The 25403-nt window shown below is 35.4% G+C and overlaps 1 protein-coding gene across 2 annotated transcripts in view; it reads left to right on the top strand.

Moving 5' to 3' along the window:
- The window catches only part of NBEA (neurobeachin), a 490666-nt gene that overhangs the window by 417771 nt on the left and 47492 nt on the right, over nucleotides 1-25403 (top strand). For both annotated transcript variants that reach the window (XM_082063608.1, XM_082063609.1), the window contains 3 exons: nucleotides 3210-3329; nucleotides 13990-14142; nucleotides 24565-24732. In XM_082063608.1, coding sequence (XP_081919734.1) covers nucleotides 3210-3329; nucleotides 13990-14142; nucleotides 24565-24732 — 441 coding nt within the window. The remainder of the gene's footprint in view (nucleotides 1-3209; nucleotides 3330-13989; nucleotides 14143-24564; nucleotides 24733-25403) is intronic.

Here is a 25403-nt window from a genome sequence, read left to right as displayed (position 1 = left end):
CCAAAGTGAACCCAAGTCTCCTAGTTGGTAGGTCTGCGTGGAACCGTCACAGATATATCACACAAAATACTCTCTTGTTCTCCCCTTACAAATGGCTGAAAATACACTTTTGTTTGACATAAAATGTCTCAGAATGGCACATCCCTTCCTCTCCCCTCCCCTACTCCCATTCAAATGGGAGTATGTATTGTTAAAAGGGGACGGAGGGAGAGAAATGCTGTTGAATGGAAAAATTTCTTATTTCCACAGTTCAAGCTTGTATTCCTCATAATCAAGTCCCCACAAATTTATTTCTCTCCCTGTTGGCAGCAAACAAGGCATGAATTTTATTCAGAATATGAGGAACAAGTGAGATGGGGTTATAATGAAAACATTGTGCAGCTTTCTAGCTTTCACAGCAACAAAACCTTTACATGAAATGACAGTAATCGGTATCATAGAATAACAGTATTTAAATGAGTATATTGAATACAGATATGGATTGTATTTATATAAGCACTTGACTTTCCAGAGAATAAAAATTACCTTAAAATTATGTGAGAGGTCTGAGATAAAGCAAGTGAAAGCTGAATTTCTGCTAAGGATTAAAAATCCAAAAAGATAGGCACAACAGGTCATAGCAAGATAGCATAATAGGGCACCCTGTAGTGCTCAGCTATTAAAAGTTTAATCCTTGATTATGAATTTTATTGCTTTTGTATATTTGTCTCAGATGCTTAAAATAATGTTGTCATGGACTTTTGGATTAATATTTTTACATAATTTATTGTAATTACATCATTTTTCTGGTTTCTGCTTTTTTAAAATCCATCAACTGCTTCTGATTTCAGAACCTCCACAGTGACCCACAGTCTGCTGCTCAATAATGTTCTCAACAAATTACATGTATCTTATAAAGAAAAAAAGTGATAGGTAGGGCTTGGTAGGAGACAGAATTATTTATTCTCAGATCAACAACATATAGTGTTTTTCAGTATGGGTAAGCCAGAAAAATAGCATAATTTGCAAAGATTGCTAAAGCAAATATATACAGAAATTTGGGGGGAGGAATGCAGTTAAAAACCAAAATAATTCTAATGTTGATAGAAATTATGTAAATTTAATGCTAAAATTATAATATTAATAGAATTTTAGGATAAATTAATATAATCCAATTACTGTATATGTTGTTTTCTGTTTGCTAGTTCTGGGTCTGAATCATACCCTTTTTCATTTATAGTTCACATGAAGTTCACAATATGAAGCACTGTAAAATCTAGACACAGAAAAACTCTTTTCTTTCAGTATTTCATTTTATTATGATACTTTTATGTTGCTATCAAGTTGAGTTTCTATTAAATTTTAAAATTCTGTTCAAATTACAAACCTCTTCCTCACTTGCCACATATGCTTTCAATATTCACAAGTGTAAACAAAGTAATTTTGCAATGGGAGTCGGAGTCCTCCAAACAGAAAAGATATTGTAATTAATTTTTATTTAATTATTTTTAGATAATTATTTAACACATACTAGGATTCTTTGCTTGGAATAAATGCACTGATGGAAGCATATGTCTTAGATTGTTACCTATTCTTTTGAGTATATCTTTTTAATATAAATCCCCAATATTTTAAGAGAAAAAAAAAGACATGGAGGAAAAAAAAAAAACAAACCCGAACTCCACCATTCAATTAGCAGCAGAATGTCTTGCATTATTAACATAAAAGCAGTCCATATTTGCATTGACATACATACGTCTTTGTTTAAAAATAATCTTTTCCCTTTAGAAAGAGAAATTTAGAGTTTTTCTCTTATTTGAAAGAAAATAGCCTGTATTGACTGTTGTGGATGATAGAAAAGATTAATTGGAAGACATGCAGAGTAAAGATTAGTGAAACAATGGTCTCTAGGAGTCTGAATTCCCTCTTTTATTTTCCTTCTCTTTTTGGATTCTTTCACTACCTTTGCATCCATGCTTTCCTTATGTAAATTTTAATTGTTGTTAAATGCTATGAAAAATTAATTACTTCAATCCTCTTTAATTCTGGGTAATGTAAACACAAACTGTATAATGTGAAATAATTCCCTTAAAATTTCTTTATTAATGGAGGAGTTCCATGCTTAGCTCAAAAGTTTCAGAAAAGGAAATAGAGGATGTATAAATTAAAATTCAAGCAGTAGATATGTGATACTGTAATAAGAGTCATGATGTGATGATTATGAACTGCCTTGATTAACCAAATTCCCAAGTGATCAGGACATGCAAGGAAATAAATTTGGGTGTGAATTCAATAAAAGGGACAATTTTTCAAACATTCCCCATCAGATTTTGGCAAAGAGGAAGAAGTGGTTTCCATCCACGTGAACATATTGCCAAATATTAATTGAATCAGAGAGCTAATGGAGTGGTGCTAGAAAACACAGGGAGTTGGCAGTGATCTTCGTAATCAGGTTCTGCTGTCAAATTACGGATTTGGTCCCCTGTTAACCCATCCCCTGCTGTGGAATGCAATGGCATAAACATGGGTTCTTCAGACTGTCCAAGACTTGAACACTTCCTTCCCAAAAGTTAATATATGTTTCAATTTAGTAAGTATTGGGAGTGTGATTTCAGATAGAATTCACAGAATTAAAATTCTAAATATTTCATTTCTGTACCTCTGCCCCAAAGTAATGCTAATGCTGGATATCCTGCAACCGTAGTCAGCCTCATAATGACCATACAGACATTCTGCCCACTGTGAGGCAAAATGCAGCCTCCTGAGCTCTTTTAAATTAAATAAAAAAAAAAGGAAAATCCAGGCAGGGGATTTTTTTTTAAGATTTGTTTTTGACATACCATCTTACAAGGGGTAAACAAAGCATGGTAATATAAATAACAGAGAGAGTGTTTACAATGGTTGGAGTGAAGTAGCCAACCATCATGAACTGGAACTAAGCTCCAAAGGTTGGCCACTGGAGGGTAATTAGTCTTATGGAAGAGTGAATATATAAAATAACCTTTCCTGCCAGAACTCAAGATTTGTTTGTGCAAAATGTATTAGTGCAAACAAATGTGCTAAGATATTCAGTACCGATACCCATGCATAGATACAACTATGAGGTGCCATATTTTTCTTTAATTCTGCCCATATGAAGTGTCTGCAAAAGTCATTTGGATGTTGTTAGAAACCTGCTGCCTGATTCCTTCTGCTGTTTTGTTAATCTGTCTTCATTTCATTGACTACAGGAGCCCTTTACAACATTCTTTCTAAATGCAAATGATGGCAAATTTGACCACCCAGATCGAACCTTCTCTTCAGTAGCGAGATCTTGGAGGAACAGCCAAAGAGATACCTCAGATGTGAAGGTAACACATACATTAAATAAATTGATAAATGTGCATTTTCATTAATGGAATTTTGGTTTATGTAGGGACAAAGAGGGGTTTATGTTTCTTCTCTTTATATTCAGTACACTTGGTATAGTTTAAATAAAAGGTAGATGTTACTAAAGATTATTGTTATAACAGAAACAATCAAATATTCTTTGAAGTTGAGTGGACAAAAGGTGTTTTGTTTTTAGAGAAAAACAACCTAAGTGATCTAATTTAGATCAGATAATCAGGAGATGGAGAAAAGCCCAATAAATTGTTCTTTCCTGCTGTTAACTCAATATTTGGCCCACTCCATAAAACACAGCAGGAATTGGATTTGACCTTAAAGTGTCATATTGTTATAGCTTGCCTAGCTCTGGGTTTGCATTGCCTGGGGCAATTAATAAAGCATTAATGACAAGACCCATTTAAAATGTTGGCTTTTCTGTACAGCTTTAGCTTTTACTTGCCTGTGCCTGGGGATATTATGCAACAATATGCATTAGATTAAAACAACTTCTACATGATATACAGAAACAGCCGGAGAGAATGGTGATTTTACTGTTGCTGTTCCTTACCTATTGTTAAACACAAAGGGCTACTGTTCATATACATGGGACCTTATCAGAAAAAAAAAAAAAAGATTCTTTCTTGATTCTTATTTGCTAGTAATAAGGTAGAGAAAGGCTGTAGCATACCAGTAATTGCTCTTTTTTAAAAAAACTTTATTTTCAAGTTAATATATCTCTCTTCTATTTTGAAACTGTCACTCATACTAGGAAGTGCTAAAGTCAAGGTCACTTTTCTATTATGTATTTTTACTTAACTTGACAAAAGAAGATGTAAATTTCTTGATTTATTTTTATTCCAGACCTCCTGTTTGTATAAATATTCCAGCCATCTCAAAAGTATGTGTGAACCATGGTGTTGCTATTCAGTTAGTAGTTAGAATAACTAATTGTAAGTTGTATGGCCATCTTAACATACGTGAGAAAATGCTTTTTAAAGATAAAAAAATAACCTAAACCTCTTACTATTCATTTCATATTTATTTACGCTCTTCTGGAAGTCAATATTATTTTAAGTACTGTCACTGTTACCTTTATAAGAAACACAAAGGAAATTTCAAAACTTGGCAGGAATTCAAGTTAGTATCTACTATATTTGATATGCAGCCATTTCTTGAAATTCAAAGTGCTGACATTTTGATTTTTCCCTTTCAATAAAATCTGGTTTTCCTGGAATTACACCAGAATATCTGGGAAAATGGCCTCCTAGGAGTGGACCTGAAACAAAAGATAAGAGCCTTAAACTGAGGAATAAGAGAAGACAGTTGGAAGTGACTGTAATCTTCTTGTCTGGCTTTAGTACACAGGAGGAGGGCAGTTAAACACATGAAGACATTGCAAAACATAAAGGAATATCTCTGGACAGACAGAGGAATGATATTCAACTACAGTATATAATTAGTGAAAGGATTCTTCCTAAACTAGCAGCCGAATGAGTTATCAGTAAAACAAAGAACTGAAATGCCTATATGAAAATATCAGGAGTCTTGTGAACCAAATGGGGTGATTTAAAATGCTGCTGACAGCTATGGCAAGGATATAACAGTTATATTACAAAATATATTTGTGTTAAAAAAAAAAAATCTAAGGTATTAAAATAAAACAAGTATTAAAAAGATACTCAAAACCAGGTACCTTCAAAAAAGGAGGACAAAAGGTGAAGATGTGGGTTAACTGAGTACTTTAATGTCATTGAATTTAAAGAAGGGAGTTAGGGATAACTTGGATAAAATAGTAACAATTAAGGGTCAGAGTTGCATTGAGGGAAAGATTGTAAAATAATGTATTCTAGAATACATTTGGGAGTCTACCATAGGGCTCTAGAGTCAGATTTAGATATATATACATTTCTGTTTTGCCATTAGAAAAAGAAATACTACTTGGATCTAAGTCATTACAGAAAATCTAATATGGGAGGCACAGATGAGGTATGTTAGCCAATAAATGTTTTCTCCAGATAATCCCTGACCTGCCTGTTCAGGGATACTTTAGGGATTAAAGATGCTGTTTAAAATATGGTTTTGTTAATTCATGAAGATACACGGAAGGTGGGTTTAGAAATTAACCTAGAATTGATTTATTATGAGAAGATAAAAGTAGACAAACAAAGGTATGTTTAAAAATAGGCTAAATCTGTAAGGAATGCTAAAGCAAATAGAAAAAGTTCATAAGCTGTGTAAATAAAAAAATATAAATTTTTTAAAATGGTGGAAATATAAGGACATTTTCTGTGTATTTAATACCAACATGTATTGCATCATCAAATTTATTTATTATATATTGATACAAAACCACTATTGGAATTAGTTTACTTCAGTAGCCTAAGCAATACATTGCTGTTTTGTGTGTGATTTAACAAGGAAACTTGAAGATCAGCAAGATGGCAGAAAGCCTATACTGAGACTAAAGCTATATCCTTAGCATTATAATAACTAGACTATTTCATGGAAACTAAATTCTATCTGAAAGAGTGTGAGTAGTCATTTGTTTCAGAGCTCTTATGTTCTTGGAGAACGTAAGTGTTTTTTCCTTGCTCAATTTTTAGCACGTATTCATGCCAGATAAAGCAAATTCTTCGTGCTTCTTTTGCTGGGAACTAGTTGGTGGACGTATATACCCAAACTGGAGGGAGCCATGAAAAGAGCAGTAAATGTGTTTAAGGAGTTGGAGATGTAGAAAGAAAAATGTGTGTATGTCTGGCGTAATTAATGTCTAAAAGTGAAGACATGGTAACATAAATATTATAAAATATGCAAACATATGAAAGGGAGAAGAATGTTTGTCAAGGAACAAAGAGGTAAACTTCCAAGGAAAGGGAATGAAGTTGAAAAATGCTTACTTAATCAAAAGAGTATGGAAAGTTACAGTGAAATTAAGTATTCTCTGAATTTGAATATCCTCACAGGGGAAATAGTAAACCCCTTATTTCTCGAGCTTCTTAGAAATGTAGCATGGCAAAGCACTGGAAAAGCATCAGGGGCAACCATGAATTGGTGAGAGGATGCGCTAGTTGACCCTTTAGGCCCTTTCCATTTGTAGAGCCTGTGTTTCTTAGTGATAAATCAAGAATGAGTATAGCAGCTAATTGTTGCTGTTGTTTGTTGCCTAAGATCTTAATGAACTGCATTTCTCAATGCCATGACATCAGGGCCAACTTCTCCCTGAGGCCTCAGAGTTCATTCTGCAAAAGGACGGGAAACTGAACTATTATTAATACTACAAATACCCTATTTTTTCAGATTAGTTGTGCTACTGCTTGGAATGTCTTGCAGGCTTTTTAAGCATTTTAATCAAGTTTTCGGGGACAGAAAAAGCAGTGATGTTTGTGGAGTCACCAAGAAACTCTTGAAAATCTCTACCCTTTTTACCTGCTCGCCTGCTCTCCTAAGAGCAGCAACCTATGTCTTGTGCAATAAAAACCCTTCAGCTCTGGGAGTGTGAAACAGCCAAAAATTAATGTTCAGCCATCTGGCAACTTCTAATATTTATATAGCGGTCCTGTGAGAAAGTAGTGCAAAAGAAAAGATGTATAGAGCTTGTATGCAAGTACAAAATCTTGAAGCATGTTCTCTGTCAAAGTATTCAGCATATTTGTGTAGCTTCTTCTGGCTGTGCATAGTTATAAATGGGGGTCTTTGGCAGTGTGGATTCCCATGTGATATACATGCTGTAAATTGTTTTCCCAGCCTAAAGATTTTTTGTGTCTTTATAGTAAATATTAGGTGCATGGAATAAGGGCTATCCATCAAAGTAGCAAACTTTCAAAATTGTTAAGAATATCAACTGTTCATTATTCATGTATTCCTTATCATATATTTGAAATTCATATGAGCTGCATTAAGTACATTTAATCTCTGATCTCACTAATCTCATTAATTACTGTGGCACAGGTTATGAAATAATTTAAAAACAGTGTGTGTAATGAATTAATCTGACATTCTTCAATGCTGTGTATTTTTTGCTGTAATTTTTGCTTTCAAGTACCATACTAAGTAAGGATATTATTTGCCTTCTTTATTAGTATGGTCTAATTTTAACATATTATTTGAAATATATTTTTTAGGAAAATAAGATCTGTATTATGATTTTTTTCATCAGTTATTGTTTAAGAAAGAGGACTATGAGTTGCTTTATTCTTAAGTGCTTAAGTCACTTCTGAAGTAGGTCAGTTATATCTAGTAAATTGAGATTTTTAAGAAATGCAGGCACTTCCCACAGTGGTGTTCTTTTGCAGTCTCAATGTAGTTTTTAAGGAAACATCCAAACCATTTAAAAAAAATTCTGCATTAAAATTTAAAAAACAAATACTTGACATTTGAAAGGAATGTGTATCTCTTTAGGAAGCTGCAGTTCTGTGGGTCGGTCTCCTTTTTTCACACGCATGTGTCCTCCTCTTTGGCATTCTCCTTCTTCCTCCTTCTTCTTTTCCCCTCCCTCCTTCCTTCTCTCCCTTTATGTATGTGTACTCTTCTCTGGAACTAAATTGTTTCACATTGAGCTAATGAAAATAAGGCTGTGGCAGTAGTTTGATCAATCTGAAAAACAGGCCATAATTGCTACATCTTGAGTTGTGGCAAAAGGTACACGACCTTTGAAAAATGTAGCATATGATAGATTATTGCCCAATGGATGATTAAAGGTCTACTTAGACAATTTTGTTCTGTACATTTGTGCTTTTTTAGGTCATTTTCAAAAAAAACCTGTCCACTTACAGTGGTTGAAACAGAATTAATACAGTATGTGCTGTATTGGAGTGGTAACACACAAGGGAGAACCTAGATTACAGGGTTTATTTTATTGTGCCTCTCTTTATCAACATCGACCTTCTCTTGAGATAATCAGTACAAGCTGGAGGAAGAATGAACGTTCACGGAGTGACCTTTGAGGAAACAAGTCACCCGGAAATGACCATAACTTGGCCAGTCAGCTTTCACATTTTTTCCTTTTCCCCTCCCACCCCCCCACCAGTTTTTGGTAACACTGACTTCCCCAGAACCTCCTGTTCAGGTTCTAATCTTTCCTAATGCCTCTCAAACTTGTTATATTACTTTCTGAATAGTGTGTTTAGAAGTTAGAAAGGTAGCTCTGACAAAATGTCATTAAGGTGCCTTAGTGTGAATTAACACAGTTAATGGAGGTACTCATGACTGACTCATTGACCCAGTACTAGGCTCTTGTGGAATTAATGGATGCCAGGGGATCAACCTTCTGGGAGGAAAAGAAGGAAAGAAAAAGAAATGGCAGCTTTAAAACCTTGAAGTGAATTATATTAGAAAAGTGAAAACGTCTGAGCTGGATTTGATTTCATTGGAGGCCATAAAATGGTATACCCTTAGCAAAACATATTAAACAGAAATGTCAGATTTGATGCGAGTGGTATACAATTATGATAGTGTTAATAGTGGTCCTCTATCACCCCAAGACATATTTTTAAAGTTTAATTTCTCAGTAGCTTGGATTTGTCACGGGCTTGTAAATTAGAAAATGCATTTGGGCATATTTTCATATATGAAGACACAAGGCATATAATACTGTTAACTATACCTTGGGGTTTTAGTATAGCTATTAAAATAAACTAGAGATCACATTTACAGACAAGAAATGTCTGTTATAATATTCATTTTAGCTTTTTTTTACACCCCTCAGTAGCTTTACTGCATCATTCTGCATCTAAGAAAAGCCAAGCTTCTTGGGCAGTTTGAAAGGTAGCTGACTATTAAATGATAGAAAACTAACTTGTCTTATTAGAACTGTGAATGAAAGGGGAGCAGAGGAGGTTACCAGCTTGTGAAATGTCAAGGACAACTAGACAGAAATTACTGCAAATGGATTTAGATCACTAGAATCCCTATTTTTATTAACTCTTTGAACTCTAGATATTTATTGTGGTAAGAAATTACCCATGACAGGTTATGTAGTTGGAAAGATTTATATAGAACCTTTGATATGTTTTGGCAAGAGCAAAGAAACCAATAAAATTTACTGAATTGTATCCGTTAATGAAAAATTATATATCAGCTGAATGGCATACAATAGCAATATACACCTGGATTGCTTAATTAGTCTGTGAATATTTTAGAAACACCAGACTTTTAAAAAATATTGGTGTGCTGTGTCTTTGTCTTTGCACTCCCTCATTTTATGTCTGCAAACTGATGTAACTTCTGGGGAAGCTTTTTTATGTTGCTATTTTTGAAGTTTTCCTTTGTGTCTTGATTTAAACTGACTGATTCAATGTTTGTAGTGTAGGACAATAATATTTTGAGATTTGTCTTTCATGAACATTTGTAGCTTGAAACATAAACTTCTCAAAATCACAGTAGCTTCAAACAAGCATTCCTTCACATAGACCTGTGTCTTTGCATTGACCTTTAGCACTAGCACCACTGAAGGTGCAATAGGAATTTTAAGGATCCACTTATCAAATATTCTATCTCCTTGTCCCCATCTTCAGGTCGCATTTAACAATGACCCTTCTAAACTATGAAACTGGTGATTTGTAAGAAGGGATGTTATATGGGAAATTACACTGTGCATAAAAATTAATGAAAAATAGCAGATCCTGTCAGAAAAGTATGCAATACAAATCTCTGATCTAAAGACCACAGAGGTTGATAAAAACATTTATTTTGGCTTCTATGTAATGAACATATGACAAAATATAATAAGGCCAAAGTATATGTGGGAGTAAATTAAGTTATGCACTACTAGCTACTTTAGCGAGAGTAAAAGAATATTTTACACATCTGTAACTGAAGCTATGTAGTAATATGGCAGGTAAAATCATTGTCCTTCATTTGACTTCTAGGAACTGAAATGCTGTAAATCTGCTAGGATAATGGTTTCCAAACATATAATAAACCATGTAAAGAGAGAAAAGTAATCTGTTCTCTGTATCTGTGATGGATTGATAGCTAAGACAAAGGAAAATGGGCTTAGATTATGTAACGAATTATTCAGGCCAGGCATTTGGTAAAACTTCCTCAGATGAAGAATACTGAAGTCAGATGATGGAAGGATTGTGAGGTTGCTGTCACTCTAATTCTGGGACAACGGGTTAGGCAAATATCTGGTAGGAAAGATAGTAGATATAGCTGAAACTCTTCTGGAATGGAGGAATGGGGAAGGTCACCTCTTCAAATGCCACCCTAAACCAGTTAGGTATTTGAGGTATCTGTTCCCTGTCCTTAACAGGAAAAGCACCAAAAGAGTTGTCTCTCTCTAGCCGTATCCTTTATTAGAATTAGAATGAGAACTGGCACACATGAAATAAAGAAAACTCAAACTGGCTGACAAAAATGCAAATAGGTTTTGAAAATAAGTCTGTCTCTCATCAATGTTATCCTTTCCTTCATTCTTGTGTTCATCCTTGCAACTTTCAGTGACTTCTTGGTTAAAGCAATTCTCTCTGGGTCCCAGTTGTTATCTTGCTTTCCCCACGGAGGTTCATTCCTGTCTGCTCCTTTGTTTTTCCAGTAACATCCCAGGCTCTGTCTTTGCTCTGTCCTTGCTAATCCTTCCTCTCTCTGCTTCTCTCAGTTGTAATTCTCCTAGCGAAGCATGCTCAGGCACCCTTGGGATGGGAGCATTTGCCTTTCCATCCCCATTCGGCACCTGCCGTTGGCACAATGTAGAAGAGACGGCTTCTTCATTTTTTCACAGCAGAATAAACAATGAAAACATAAAGTCAAAACTTTTTATCACACTTCTCTAGATTAGTTGTATTTTCTATTCTTCCAAGTAGCTAAATACACATTTTGAAGATTTTTCCAAATGCTAGCAGGTTGATACTTATGGGTGCTGCAAGTTTTCACAATGGGTCCATGTTTTAGTACATATTAATTCTCTAGAAATGAGAAGGGCATGGATTTATCTGAGCTATTTTTAAGTGTTTCTTAGTGTAATCAGTAGTCAAGATGGCAAAATTTCAAGAGGAATATCAAATGCTACCAAAGAAAACTGAATGGTTTATGCAAGTATGGGAAATATGTAAGTATCTGGGAAAGATCACAAGCAACATTGTTCATATCTCACAAAAAGGTTCCATTAATGCTAAATAGTACTCAAATAAGCAAACAAAATTGTAGACTGCACTAAAAATAACAGTGAAGAAAATGCTGAGGGTTTAACATAGTGGGTTTATTACATTTTTTGAAACACTATGTTTAGTTTAGTTACCTTGACTGAAAAAAATTTACCAGGCAATGTGTAACTGAAATGATTAGGGTTCTAGAGAGAGTGTTATTTGAAGAGGATTTAGAAGTCTGGCACTGGTTAGTTTCCAGAGCACAGGAGTAAGACAGGTCAAACTAAACATATACAACACAATAAATCTTAAGAAGAAAGTTAATCACATGCTTTCTATTTATTCTATTTCTATTTATGTTTTCTGCTATACTAGACAAGGGAACATTAAATTACACTGAAAGCAAATAGCAACAAAGATAAAATTACTAAATGGAAATACCATTAAAAGTATTCAATGACTTAAATCTCTTTGTTTCAAGATACTCCTGAAGTCAGAAGGTTAGTAGAATTCATTTAAACACGAGATGTGTCTCTGTGCAACAGAAATCTTTCAGATATGTTAGATGTGAAAGTTCATAATCAGATCCTAGGATATTTAAAACTGAAAAAGGAAATTTAAGAGTTTACATATCTTTGATGCAATAAAAAACATGCTTGCTACTTCACATGACATGTTAGTACACTACCATATTGCATAAAAATGATGAGAGTTAAAAAACAGTGGTATGTGTTTCAAGGCTTTTATACCAGATAGAAATAAACTTTGCTTACTTTTTTTTCTTTGATAAACTATTTCATTTGAATATTGACTTTTAATTTAATTTTTACTTAATAATATTTCATCATTCTGAAGTACTTATGGATTTTGCCTTTCTTTAAGGCAATGCTCTTAGTTTTTTAGTGATTTGCATGGTAGCACATGGTAGGTTGTGGCCAGCTCTTAGTCCCAAGTTAGTAGTAGTTTGTTGAGCTCTAGAAGGATTAGTGTCTAGTTTTCTCCAACTGTGAGGATCATTCATTCTTCTTTGGGCTCCATTAGAGAAAACCAAAGCGTTTCCTCAGGAACCTGGGAGTTAGTGAATCCTGTTTAGGGGAAAGGGGGGAAATTTGCTTTTAGAAATACTCTCAGTAAATTAGAGGTATATGATTAAGCTTAAAATAGTCAGTAAAATAATCTTTTTTATTTTAACCTATAGGATATTCAGGATTGCTTTTAGTTTGGCTTTGATCTAGACCTTTTCTTATTTACTGCATGTAATATTTTTGTATTTTTTGACTTCTTGAAGTTACAGCTCATTTCGTATTGAGCTATACAAGCTCAGGCATGTCTCACTTTGTTAGAGTTTTGCATTGGTTAGATATTGATTTGCATTGCACTTTAGATGCATTTTAGTCTAATCTGAATTCAGGCTGTTTGTAGTATATTAAAAATGATGTAAAGAAGAGAGTACATTGCCGCCTTAAACATACTTACAATTGTAGCGTAAATATTTTTTTTTTTTTTAAATTAATAAATCTGAAAGGATCGTCTATGCTTTAACTGGTCTATTCTCTATGGAGTTGCAGATCAGATTTAATTAGGTAAGTTTATGTCTGCCATGATTTTTTTTTCATCTCTCATGTCTGCAGCCTTTGAAAGGACCACAAAGAGACTCAGGCTTCAGGTGCTGTGTCATCAGTTTTGATCGTGTTACACAACTGAACGCCATAATGCTTGTAACAATGTAATTTAGTGAATTCAATTCATATCTGGATATTAGAAAAGACATAGCAGGCTTTAAAGCTTTTTTGTTATCACAGTTCAATATTTACTGCTAAAATAATAGACAGCAACAAATGGCAATGCTTATTATATCATAATGCATTTCTATTTAGCTATCCTGGTACCTGGGAAAACTTCGCACCTTAACTTATCTATAATGTATTAATACACTGCAGATGATCTCTGCTACTCAGTTATTGATCTTTCACAGTTTAATTACCATATATTTCTGTTTTAAGGACATTTGTTGTACAGTCATTTTTCTCTCCATGTGTTTTTGAATTTTTCTTACAGTAGAAAGATTCATTCACCCCAAATTATTTTTCCTTATATAGGTAATCAAATTGCCACTTTTTCGTATTCAATTAAAGAACATAGAGAAAGCAAAATCAAGACAGTGTTATACCAGCAAACTTTTTTTTTTTCCCCATTTTAAGTAGTTTAGTTAAATAGTGATTAAAAAATACCACGTATTTGTAGTATTGAAGGGTTAGCAGACAGTTTCTTGTACCTGTTATTCTGAAGAGTTCTACTTTATTGATATGCCCTGCTTTTCCAAAGTTATACTTTTCATAGAAACAGATATGGCAAAAACGAAGATTGAATATTTAATAACGAAAAATACATTTGACAATAAGTACAAGAAAACAGATTACAAAATTTCTTAAACAAGCATACAGAAACATAAAAAAAATCAGGAATGCTTTAATGTGCAGTACAACAGAATCTGTTTCTGGCAGCACTGTTTAACATCTCAATATAAATATAAAGTGTCTTTTTGTTTTCTCCTTGCTAGGAGTTAATTCCAGAGTTTTACTACCTACCAGAGATGTTTGTCAACAGTAATGGCTATAATCTAGGAATCAGAGAAGACGAAGTTGCTGTCAATGATGTTGATCTCCCTCCATGGGCCAAGAAGCCTGAAGACTTTGTCCGCATCAACAGGATGGTAAGCTGCACTTTAGCCTAATTACTGAGTTTGGTGTTTTAACATGCTAACCTAATGCTGGTTTTCGTCTCTTTAGAACTAGATTTATAGGAATAAAATAAAAGTGAAGGAGAATTTGCATTCTGTCTTGCCTGACAGAACTCTTTCTTTTACAAGGGATTTTCCTTCCATGTGCCCAAATCATGGAAAATTAAATTATTCACTCTCTCAGGAGTAAGCATCAGATGGGCCTGAGCTCAACAATACAATATAACCTGAAAAATTTAAGTCAGTTCCTCCTCACTGCCTCCTACACCAAAAAATAGAAGGTTATTATTAATATTGGTATTATGCAAGTTATATTCCTTACTTGACTAAAGCTATGCACTTCCTATTCATCAGAGAAGAATTTCAAGTGCAGAAATGTGAACATAAGCCAACAAGTGCAGTCTCTGAAGAAATTTTTCAAAAAGAACTGCTGATGTAAAACACCATGAAGTCTGCAGAATTCAAGCATGAAAGACATTTATTGTATATTTTTTGGTACTAATGATAGATTTAATTTGTACATTCTTCTAGTAATTTTAGGAAAAATCAGATATATTCTGATATTTAGGCCAGCAATAGTTCTGTTTATGTTTCTATTTTGGCAGTGAATCTTCCTTAAAATGCATATTGCTTGCCTTACTTATACAGTCAGGGCTATACCTTCAATAAGCTCTAGGTTTCCATATAGTTGCAGAACTGTTCAGCTTGTCTATTATTCTTCTTAGCACTACTGTGGTAGCATTGTGAGTAGAGCAGTGTTGTTTTCCTTCTAATGTGTTCAGCAATTCAGTTTCAAGAACTGTCTATTTAAAGAAAATGGTTCTTCAGGAGCTGATAGAAAAATAGCCATATGAAGTTCAAAAGAATTTAATAACATTATAAAAAATGAACCTGTTCCTAGATGTATGTGATTTAGAAGTGTTCTCCATTTACGTACTTACAGCTGTCTCCTAAGGAAGTGATGGCAACCTCATCACTTGAGACATATGAAATGCACTACACAGAGCACGAGAAATGTGTTCCAGAGAGTAGTTCTTCATTGGCAGGGAGAATCTGAACAACATTTTCCTTCTTTTTCTTGGCTGATTTCTTTTATAGCTGTATATATTATATTATTTAAAAAATTAAAAAAAAAATGTAATTGTCACAGCTGGTGGCAATAAAGTCAAGTGCAGTTTTACTAGCAAAGAAGGAGGTGGACTCAAAGGATTGCTACCCTCCATTAGTATTCTCAAGTGCGGGATGCGCAGTCACAGGTACGTGTCTCCAGAGTGCCCCCATCGCTGCACAGAGCCCTTTCTTTGGATTGTGATTGTGGCTGAACCTGAACTGGGTGCAGGAGTAAGCACGCTGAAGTTCACCAAGAGGTTTAGTTTTGACATCTGTAAGAACAGAAGTGCGATACCTTAGTGAAAAAGGATAAACAAGCTGCCACCTATTGGGGAACATAATGAGATGCATATTAATAACTCCCTTTGGGAAATTCTATAAAGAATATTCCTTCTTGTATCCTGAATTGTGTTTTCTCCATCTTTCCACAAAGATAGAATGATTAATACAGGGATAAAAATCACTATGTGATAAGAGATCACTTGAAGAAAAGCTTTAGTTTTAGTTTATTTTATTTTTCTCATGCAATTTTTGCTTTTTAGAAAATAGTGCAGGAATTCACCACAGAAAAAATTTGTGCTATTGAAGAAAACAGCTGCTTGCATGATTTTAGAGTATAGCATTTATGCTACCTCAGGACTATACATTCAAGAAAGGCTGAGACTTAAAAGCTGGAAATACCTTTTAAATATGAAGCTGTGTTAGCCCTAATGACTGATTCCATCTGTGTGGATTATGCTCAGGCTGCCAGGAGACAGACAAACGGATGTTAAGATTAGAGTAGTACTAGAATTACAGACCTCAACTAATTAAGTACTTTGCAGATTTCTAAAATCAGAAATGGTCCCACTTATGTATCATACCCTCCTTTACTGTCTTCCACCCCTGTCCTCACAGATGTGAGCATCACAGTGTTACAAACTGTATACAGTTTGTCTGGAGGCAGTATCTGCATGGCCTTTATTCATCCTAGCATGTACTTTCAGTAACAACATGATCAATCGTTAAAAGCCAGTTCTACGCAGACACATGCTATCTTCAAGTAAGCAGTCTGATGAAGTTCAGAAATGATAATAAAGTTGGGAATTGCCTAGAAAACAGGAGAAAGAGGCATAGATTTATTTGAATTAGATGCAGAAAATACATTTAAAATCACCTTGGGAGGAAAGAATTAAAGATATTCAATAGGGTAGCAGAAGTCTGGAAACAAAAATAGTACCAAAAATAGAGCAGCAGCAGGGGAAGGGTGACAGTGAGAAGCAATTAGATTAGATAAAACCCTGTAATTTTATATTCACCAGAAATAAGTGTATTTTGATACAATCTATGGAGAATCATGGCATCACAGAGGATGTAAACACTTATACCTGTCTATGGTCCTTTTGAGACTGCACCTGGAATATCAGATTAAATTCTGGGCAACTAGATTACAGAAGAAGTATTTGCATTTGGATTGAGTTCAAAGGATAGAAGTAAAGTGAATAACTTTGGGATGTATAAAGAGCATGATATATGCATAGTTTTTTATAAAGCTTATAATGAAGTAGAAAGTAGCTAAAGAAGGATAATCCCTTTCACAAAAATGCAGATAGCATGTGTAGTAAGAAGTAATGGAATTACATTTTAAAAGGTAAAATGTGTAATGACTTTTTCAGAAAAATTTCCTTCCACAGGGTTTTATTAGCATGTAGAGCAAACTGCCAGTACGGCCTTTTTTTGGTGACTAGAACTAGACTGGTCAAAGTAGGGAAGAAATATAAAGGTACTGGAAAATTTGACATTCCCTACCTTATGTCTGATTCCATGTTTTGAATCGGCCAGCAGATGTATTATTCAGTTAGGTCATCCCCAGGCCAAGCTTTGGCTATTATACAAGAATCTATCTTAACTAAAAAAAATAGCCTGGGTGTGGTGCTGACGTGTAAAACACAGCAAGCTTATGCAAGCCTGGAATTTCTACAGCAACTTAGCAAAGCAAGTAGAGAACATGTTTACAGAAAAGCCACAGAAAATTGAGGAATATTTCAAGTAAGTGTTATCCTGATCCCTTGTCTAATGAAATCAGCAATACTTGTTTCATTGCAGTGGAAAGGATCCTATGTGATACTGCGTTATATACAGTGGGATCTCGTTTTTCCCTGCTGACAATATTTTCTTCCGTTTATACATATTTTTTGCTTGCTGCAGGCATATGTAATGTGTAATTTTATGTGGGAGTAAATAGAAATCCTTATATAAAGCCTACTTGCACATTTATGATTGTAAACTTTTTCTTTAAATAATAGCAAGAATTTCAGCATTTCATTCTGAGACTTAGCAAGGCAAGTAGAGAATAGCCTAGAAAACATCACAGGGGCATAGTGACATAAATCAATGTAATTTAATCAGTTGGTTAACAAGCTTTCCCAAAAATTCTGTGCAAATAATTAAAAGGCAGGCAGGGTTTTGGTGTTGTTTTATTTTGTTGTTCAGTTGGGTGTTTTACACTTCTAACTAAACAGAGAAATGGAAGTGGAACTGTTTGTACATCAAAAGAGATTCCTTTAAACTTGTGAAAATTAGACTTATTATAGAGACTGAAAAAGACATTCAGTCAAGTTACTCTTAAGACCTATTACAGTAGCTTCTAAAGCACTCAGTGTATACATCAGGGATTGTCGTAGCAGTTTTATTTATCCATACAAAGCTAGGCTGATTACTATGGAGTTACTCATGAAACATTAATAAAGCACTATGTTCAATGCTAACATGATTATGGTCTGACCTCGGTGATGGCACAAAGGACAGAGGCAGAAAGTGTCCCTGATAACATTATCCTAATGCTGGGCTCATCAATCATAATCTCCCAGTTTACCAGGAAAAAAAAAAACCCACGCATAAACCCTTCCACAGATGTGCATCTGTAGTCCTACTCAGCCTCTCAATCCCCACAGACTTAGAGCAGTCCTGAGAGCCAGAAATAGAACAGATTCAGTCAGTAAGTCAAGCATGTTAAATCAAGGCAGGGAACACCACTGTGAAACAGTGAAGCAGAGCTTTTATAATGTGTTCTTTATTTTTGAAACAAAAGATACAAGGTTGTCTAATTCAAAGTTAATTATAAGGATATTTTCATTATGGCTTATGCACATATTAAATTACAAATTACAGCATTGAGTAAAATGCATTCACTATAAATTATATTTTTGTGAGACTAAATGGTGTCTTGTTTTTGTTACACATAGTCTGTTCCCATTACATAACTGTTACTAAGACTGAATTTTCTTTCTGTCTTTGAAATGATTTATTTACGTTCTTCTGCAGCCAATTACATTTTTGTACATTTCCCTGGCTATTCAGAAGCATATATAGTATTTCATAATTAAAAAGCTTCTTGAATAGTCATTAGAAACATCTATTATGAAATCTCTGTGCTATGAGGATCTGGAAGATTTATCTTTTCTCCTCACCATTCAGCAGCAGTTGACATTCCTTTTTTAACAGATAAGCAGTAGATAAGATTTTATATTACTTCCTCAGTAGTAGCTTTGATTTTATTTTGTGTGTTGCCAAGGTTTGTTCTCAATGCAATTAAAACTCATTCATCTAACACAAGGTTCAATCTAATTTGGAAATAGTGTTGGGTTTTTTTGTTTTTAAACTTTCTGTATTGCTGAAGAATCTTATTTATATCTCGAAAACGCTAATGTAAAGATCAGTGCCTATGCAGACATCCCTGAATAACTGAAATCTGTAGAATTCACTGCTGTTTCACTTTTATAAAAATATTACTTTTTTAAAACAAACAAAACTGATTTCAGTTATCAGCCTCATTTATTTTATGACAAGAGTAAAGAGTTTACTCTTATAGTCATGAAAGAAATGATAAAGGAGCCAGAGAAACAATAGATGGAGGCACTCTGTACATGCAAAGGCTACAGAGGAGCACAGATGTAAGGGGAGAGAGGAAAAACCCAGCTCACAGGATGAAGCAGCTGATGGTCTGTTTTTAAGCAGAGCTACAAAATCGAAGTATCTCAGAGTAGTTTTAAAGAAATCTTTTTAAACATACTCAATATAAGTTAAAAGCAAGATACTGTGGTGGTAGTTCTTGTAGAGACAGACAGCATATAGCTTTGGAGGGGAGGGAAACAAACAAGGCAGGAGCTGAAGAAATAGGAGGGGCAAGTGCAGCTGTGGGACAGATGAGGGGCAGCATCAGAGCTTTTCTCTTCACTGGTGACATAAAATACCCAGGTGGCACAAAATACCCAGGTAACAAAAATGGCCATGTGTTAGAAAGGTTGGAATAGCATATTTTATAAACCCAGAACTACTGATACTTTACACAGCACATGGTGTGCATTAAAATAAAAACCAATGCCTCCTACTGGAATCTCTGTAAAAAATAATTTTAATGTCAAATTAGGATGAGTGGAGAGGAAAGTATACAGCGTTCATATTGCACAAAGGTCTGAAAAGAGGTATAGTGCTTGATCTCATTAAGTAGTAACTTGGCTTATATTACCTTTATTTAATTTATACGTAAACATAAACTTACTAATACGTATTTATATTTTGAAACAGCTACAGGTCAGATTTTCAGCCTGTGGAACATGTGTGCATACACTTCCCTGCAAACACACAAAAAACACAGTACTTTTACTTCAAAACACTTATCTTTCTCCCACTAGCTGTATAATAATGCTTGGGGTTTACCTATTAACAATAAAAGGCTCCTTCCTCAAAACAAAACCCATGAAAAACTACTGACTGGAATACTGCTATTTGAAAATGAAGCACTAATAACAGTGGTTCAGACAAGTTCAGTTTGAGAGCGCCTGAATAAAACACTGTTTTCTGTACATTTTAATTAGAATAGAAAACAAGCGGGATATCAGCTCATTTCTGTTTAACAGTAGGAATCTTTAAAATCCATAAATAATATTATGTAATTCTGTAAGCATGAATTATTATTTCTTTTCTAAAAAAATTGCTTCTTTATATTTAATATTGAAAGTATGGTCAAAAAATTGAAGCTCCCCAAATGCTTTAAAGCCAAAATGTTCTCAAAAAATGCTATTCTTTAGGGCCATCACCAGCCTATTTTAAGGATATTATTGTTACGTTTTTCTGTATGTTATTCCTTCTGTACCTACAAATTATTTTTATGCAGAAAATTCTGTCACCCTATTCCCTACTGAGCACTGCATATTCTTGAGAAACCGAATAATGTACTGTTGACAGTGAACAGCTCATAAATTTTCAGGAGGCACTTAGATGGAGGGAGAGCAGCCTGTGCATTAGAGCAAATTAGGGAGAGGATATTGCAAGTATCACATGAATAGTGTTGCAGAAGTATTTGGGAGAAACATCAGCAAACCAGGTCAGACATCAGAAACTTTCTCCTGACTGAAATGAATCCGGGCTATAAAGGACAGATCAGGAGCTTTCTCCCCACTGTGGGCCAGGTAGGACTTTGCTGCCTTCTGGCAGCCCATTCTTGAGTGCACCCTGCCTAGTACAGAATCACAGAATGGTTGAGGTTGGAAGGGACTTCTGGAGATCATCTAGTCCAACCCCCTGCTAAAGTAGGCAGGTTGCACAGGATCACATACAGGTATGTTTTGAATGTCTCCAGAGAAGGAGACTCCACAACATCTCTGGGCAGTCTCAACGTAAAGAAGTTTCTCCTCATGTTCAAATGGAACTTCCTGTGTTTCAGTCTGTACCCATTGCCCCGTGTCCTATTGTTGGGCACCACTGAAAAGAGTCTGGTCCCATCCTCTTGACACCCACCCTTGAGATATTTATAAGCATTGTTGAGATCCCCTCTCAGCCTTCTCTTCTCCGGGCTGAACAGACCCAGCTCTCTCAGACTTTCCTCATAAGAAAGATGCTCCAGTCCCCTAATCATCTTTGTAGCCCACCGCTGGACTCTCTCCAGCAGTTGGTGCCCAGCGCCATGCCCCACAGGGCGCCCCTGTGGTGGGGATGTGAACTGCACCCAGCACCCATGGCCGTCCAGAGCTGGAGGCTGTGGGGTGCCAGGGCCCTGCAGGGCCACTCTCTTTCGCAGCCCTGGCTCCTCTTTGTGCCTCCCGCTCCGGCCTCTACCCCACGTCCCCCCACCACACTGCTCTTCCACCATGCAGCTCCTGGCAAGTACAGCGCTTAGTGCCCTTCCCACCACCAGCATCCTCACATCTTTGACAGCAATTCATCCGACTGCCAGATTTCTGTGGAGTTCCTAAATTTATAGTTCAAAATAATTAAATTAACTCCTTACAAATTTCCCCAAATCTTGTGTTGCATTTCAGCATACAAACCTTTAAAGAACCATTAGAACTCTGAACACAGTACAATAAATCTCTTTAAAGAATTGGAGACAGAAGACATGACATACTGCTGTTAAAAAGTAGCTAATTTATTTAATAAGTTATTTAAGGATCATTCACCCATGTAAGACAGAAGTTCTCCAAACCTGCCAGGGTCAGTAAGACCTTCTCTGGAATGACAAGCTGCTGAGTAAGGGCTGGTCATGCAAGTAGAAACTGCCTCAGGGAAAGATAACATAGACATTCAACTCTCCTGACACCAGGGAGAGGATGTTAGAGGAGATAATGGGTGAAATATGCTCATTTGACCCAAGCATTTATTTTTTCAAAGTTACTGTCCCACCTTTGAATAGTAAAAAGTTTTGCTCTTTTCCTGAAATGCTCTCCATATTCCAGAAATAACACTGCTATTTTTGACCAAAGAAAATGCCCAACATTTTTTTTCAATTACTTTTTAATAAGTAAATAATAGATACATATCAAAAAGAAGCTTATAAATAAGCAGAGTTCAGAGGAGGAAGAGAACAGTTAGGCTCTTCACTGAAAGTTGGTTGGAGATGGATGCTTGCAGGACAACAGGCTTGAAATTCTGTTTTAAGTTTTATTACATACGAAGGAACATTAAAATTTGAGCATTTAAAAGTTAGGAAATGCTTTATTTATGGTTTGTGTGGCATACTTAATTTTATCTTTGCTTGCTAACATCCCGCATGCTAAATGAGGTAAAAGTCCTATGAAAAAGATTGTATGGGATGATGAAGTTGCCAACTACATCATGTTGCGTGCACACAAGACAATATTATTATGAATCTGGATTTTCTTATTTATTAGGAGGCATGCTTTGAAGCCAAATAGTATTAGTTTAATAGTATTTAGTATTAATTAGTATTAATGCTATTTAAATTATATTACTTGCAATTTGCGTATGATTTGGAAAAGGAAACAACTATTTTTATATGGTTCTGTGCAACATTTCTTTATAGCTTTTTATGGTATGCTGCACTTCATCCCTTGAAAACTGATCTTCATGTCAGCTATTAGGCCTGAGCCTTCCCTTCCATTTTTCTCAGAAATAACAGTTACTGTTTTCGACAGAAGAGGGTCTGGCTTTCCACCACAGCACAGAGAGTTCCTCTTCCATGTGGAACATTACAGGAGGAAGGAGCTGGGCCCCTGTGGTTTGCTCTGTCTGTAGCTATTCCTGCATGTGGGGTGGTGGGCATTCCATGGCATGGTGCTACAATGTCCAATGGTTATTTCGGGAGCAGCTTCCTTTTAATGTAAATGAATAAAATGAAAACACTTTTTTTTTTTTTTTTTTTTTCCCCTGAAGTTTATCCCTCTGTAAAATTTGAATTTTCCTGGGGCAGACATGAAACTCTGTCCCAGCTGGAGAGTGTTTGTGCTGAGTGGTGGCACTGGGCTGGAAACAATGGAGGAATTAGGTTTTCTCAGGGAAAGGAGAAAAACACCACCACAATCTTTGAGAATGAAAAGTATTAGATAATGTAATATAAAGGGTTGTTGTCAGCTCTGGCTCTATGCAGGGAGTAGTAGTAAGCTTGACAGACATTAACATATTAAATTGTATTAAGGCCAGTATTTTTTTTCAGAGAGAGTCAGACTCTTTCAGTCATGGCCAGTGACAGCTCTAGAGGCAATGGGAACAAAGTGAAACACAGGAGGGTCCCTGTGACATCAGGAAACACTTTTTTACTGTGAGAGTGACTGAGCTCTGGCAAAGCCAGAGGGCTCGTGGAGTCTCCATACTTGGAGATATTTAAAAGCCGTCTGGATAGTCCTGGGCAGCTGGCTCTAGGTCATCCTGCTTGAGGAAAGGGGATGGACAAGATTATTTCCAGAGGTCCCTTCCAAACTCAGCCATTCTGTGATTCTGTTGTTTTGGGGTTTTTTTCCTAATAAACTAAGTTCGTGATGTGAGAACTGAACTGCACTTGTCCTGCTTGAAGGGAACGAGGTATATGACACTGTACAAAATCAGGACTGTGATGCAGTTAGGGAAAGGACATGTATGAAAACTTCTCAGTGAACCATGAATCTCTATTTTCACACCAGTTCCTGTTTATCACAGCTCTTCTCTGAAGGCAGCATTAGGAAAGAAGGAATGAATGTGCCAGGATGCCATCTTAAATGCTTGATGAGTCTTATAGGAGAACTATTTCTGTATTCAGGTACAGGCACATGGGAAGTTAATACAGGTGGTCTGGTAGAGGGGCAAGGAGGAACTGTGTCATACCTTCAGCTTGTGAAATCTCCAGTTCAGGCAATGGTATCTACTAAGGAAGCCAGTCATGTGATAAAGGCACATTGGTTGGATCAGGCTCAATGATAATACGGTCATCATTTCCTCTGTCTAGAATTAATCTCTCTCTGTATTATGAGCGAAGGAATAGCAATCTTTCAACCCATTTTTAAACCAGCTAGTAATGGCCCGTGTTTTTTCTTCTACTGAAGTAATGTAAAAAATGAGTGCAAAAAATGCTTTTCTCCTTTGAGAAATCATTCAAAATTCATACATGGAGTTCAGAACCTCATTTTGCTTTTAATCCTCAAGTTTCCATTTTACATTTAAGACTAATTAGAACAAGTTGGAAAATTAGCTGGAAGATTGTTTTTTTTAAATTGTTTTCCTGGTTTCATCAGTTTTTCTTGACAAATTATGTAACTTATTTGACAAGCTTGCAGCTAGGAGAAACCCAGTATCTGAGAAGAAAACTAGCATGATATAAAGCTGAAGGAAAGAATAGTATATTCTTTTTAGTGTTTCTCTTAATACAACTAGTTCTATATTTAACGTCTGAAGGATTTCAAATATATCAAATAAGCCTGAACAAGAAATGTAATTATATTGATTATGTTTCCTCAGTTAATAGGAAAAGGTAGGACATAATTTAAGCATGAAATTGCAAGATGGAATTTACTTCCTAACTCTGAAATTCACTCGTAGGCCCTGGAAAGCGAGTTTGTATCATGTCAGCTTCATCAGTGGATTGACCTTGTATTTGGCTACAAGCAACGAGGACCAGAAGCAGTGCGTGCACTCAATGTTTTCCACTACCTAACATATGAAGGCTCTGTGAACCTGGACAGTATCACTGATCCTGTCCTCAGGGAGGTAGGTCTTTACCGCCATTTCATTCTAAAAACTGCTGTCAACTCACAAGAAATTGTACTTTTTCCATCTTTCATTGCTGGAGAAAATTGGTGTGTGACTTGATTCAGAACTTGGGCCCTAGGTGACTTCAGAAGCAAGTATTAATAAACTAGCAATAAAACAGATGTCCCAAAGTATTTTGTTTGCTTGGAGTTCCTAGTGCATTTAATGGTCAGTTATGATATGGGAAACTATAATGTAATGTATGTTCTGTAATATATATTCTGCTACTATTTATAATTTATTTTTATTAACTTCAGGTGCTAGACCTGAAAAGCTGAAAGAAAAACCTGCATCATAGTCATAGGGAAAAAACCTAACCTTTTCAGTCAGATAATGTTGGTGAAAAAGACTACATTTGCTAGAGTGACAGTAACAATTATTCAGATTACTTTTGTGTTAATCACATGAAGTATAGTCAAACTGTTACCAAAATAGAAAATGTTTGCTATTTGTTGTGCATACAAGTATTTATGTTTTTATGTACATATGAGTGAAATATGTATAGGTGCACATATGTACAGGTGGGAGTTTTAAATTTATCAGTAAATTTAAAGAAAAAAGTATTCTCTACCTTGACATGTGCTTTCTTCCAGTGACTGTATTTATTTGTAGTAAGGCTGTTAGTTTGA

This window comes from Streptopelia decaocto, assembly GCF_964273445.1.
Source record: "Streptopelia decaocto genome assembly, chromosome: 1".
NCBI classification, from domain to species: Eukaryota; Metazoa; Chordata; class Aves; order Columbiformes; family Columbidae; genus Streptopelia; species Streptopelia decaocto.
Note: the sequence above shows the minus strand (reverse complement) of the source record. Positions and strands in the feature narration are given on the sequence as shown.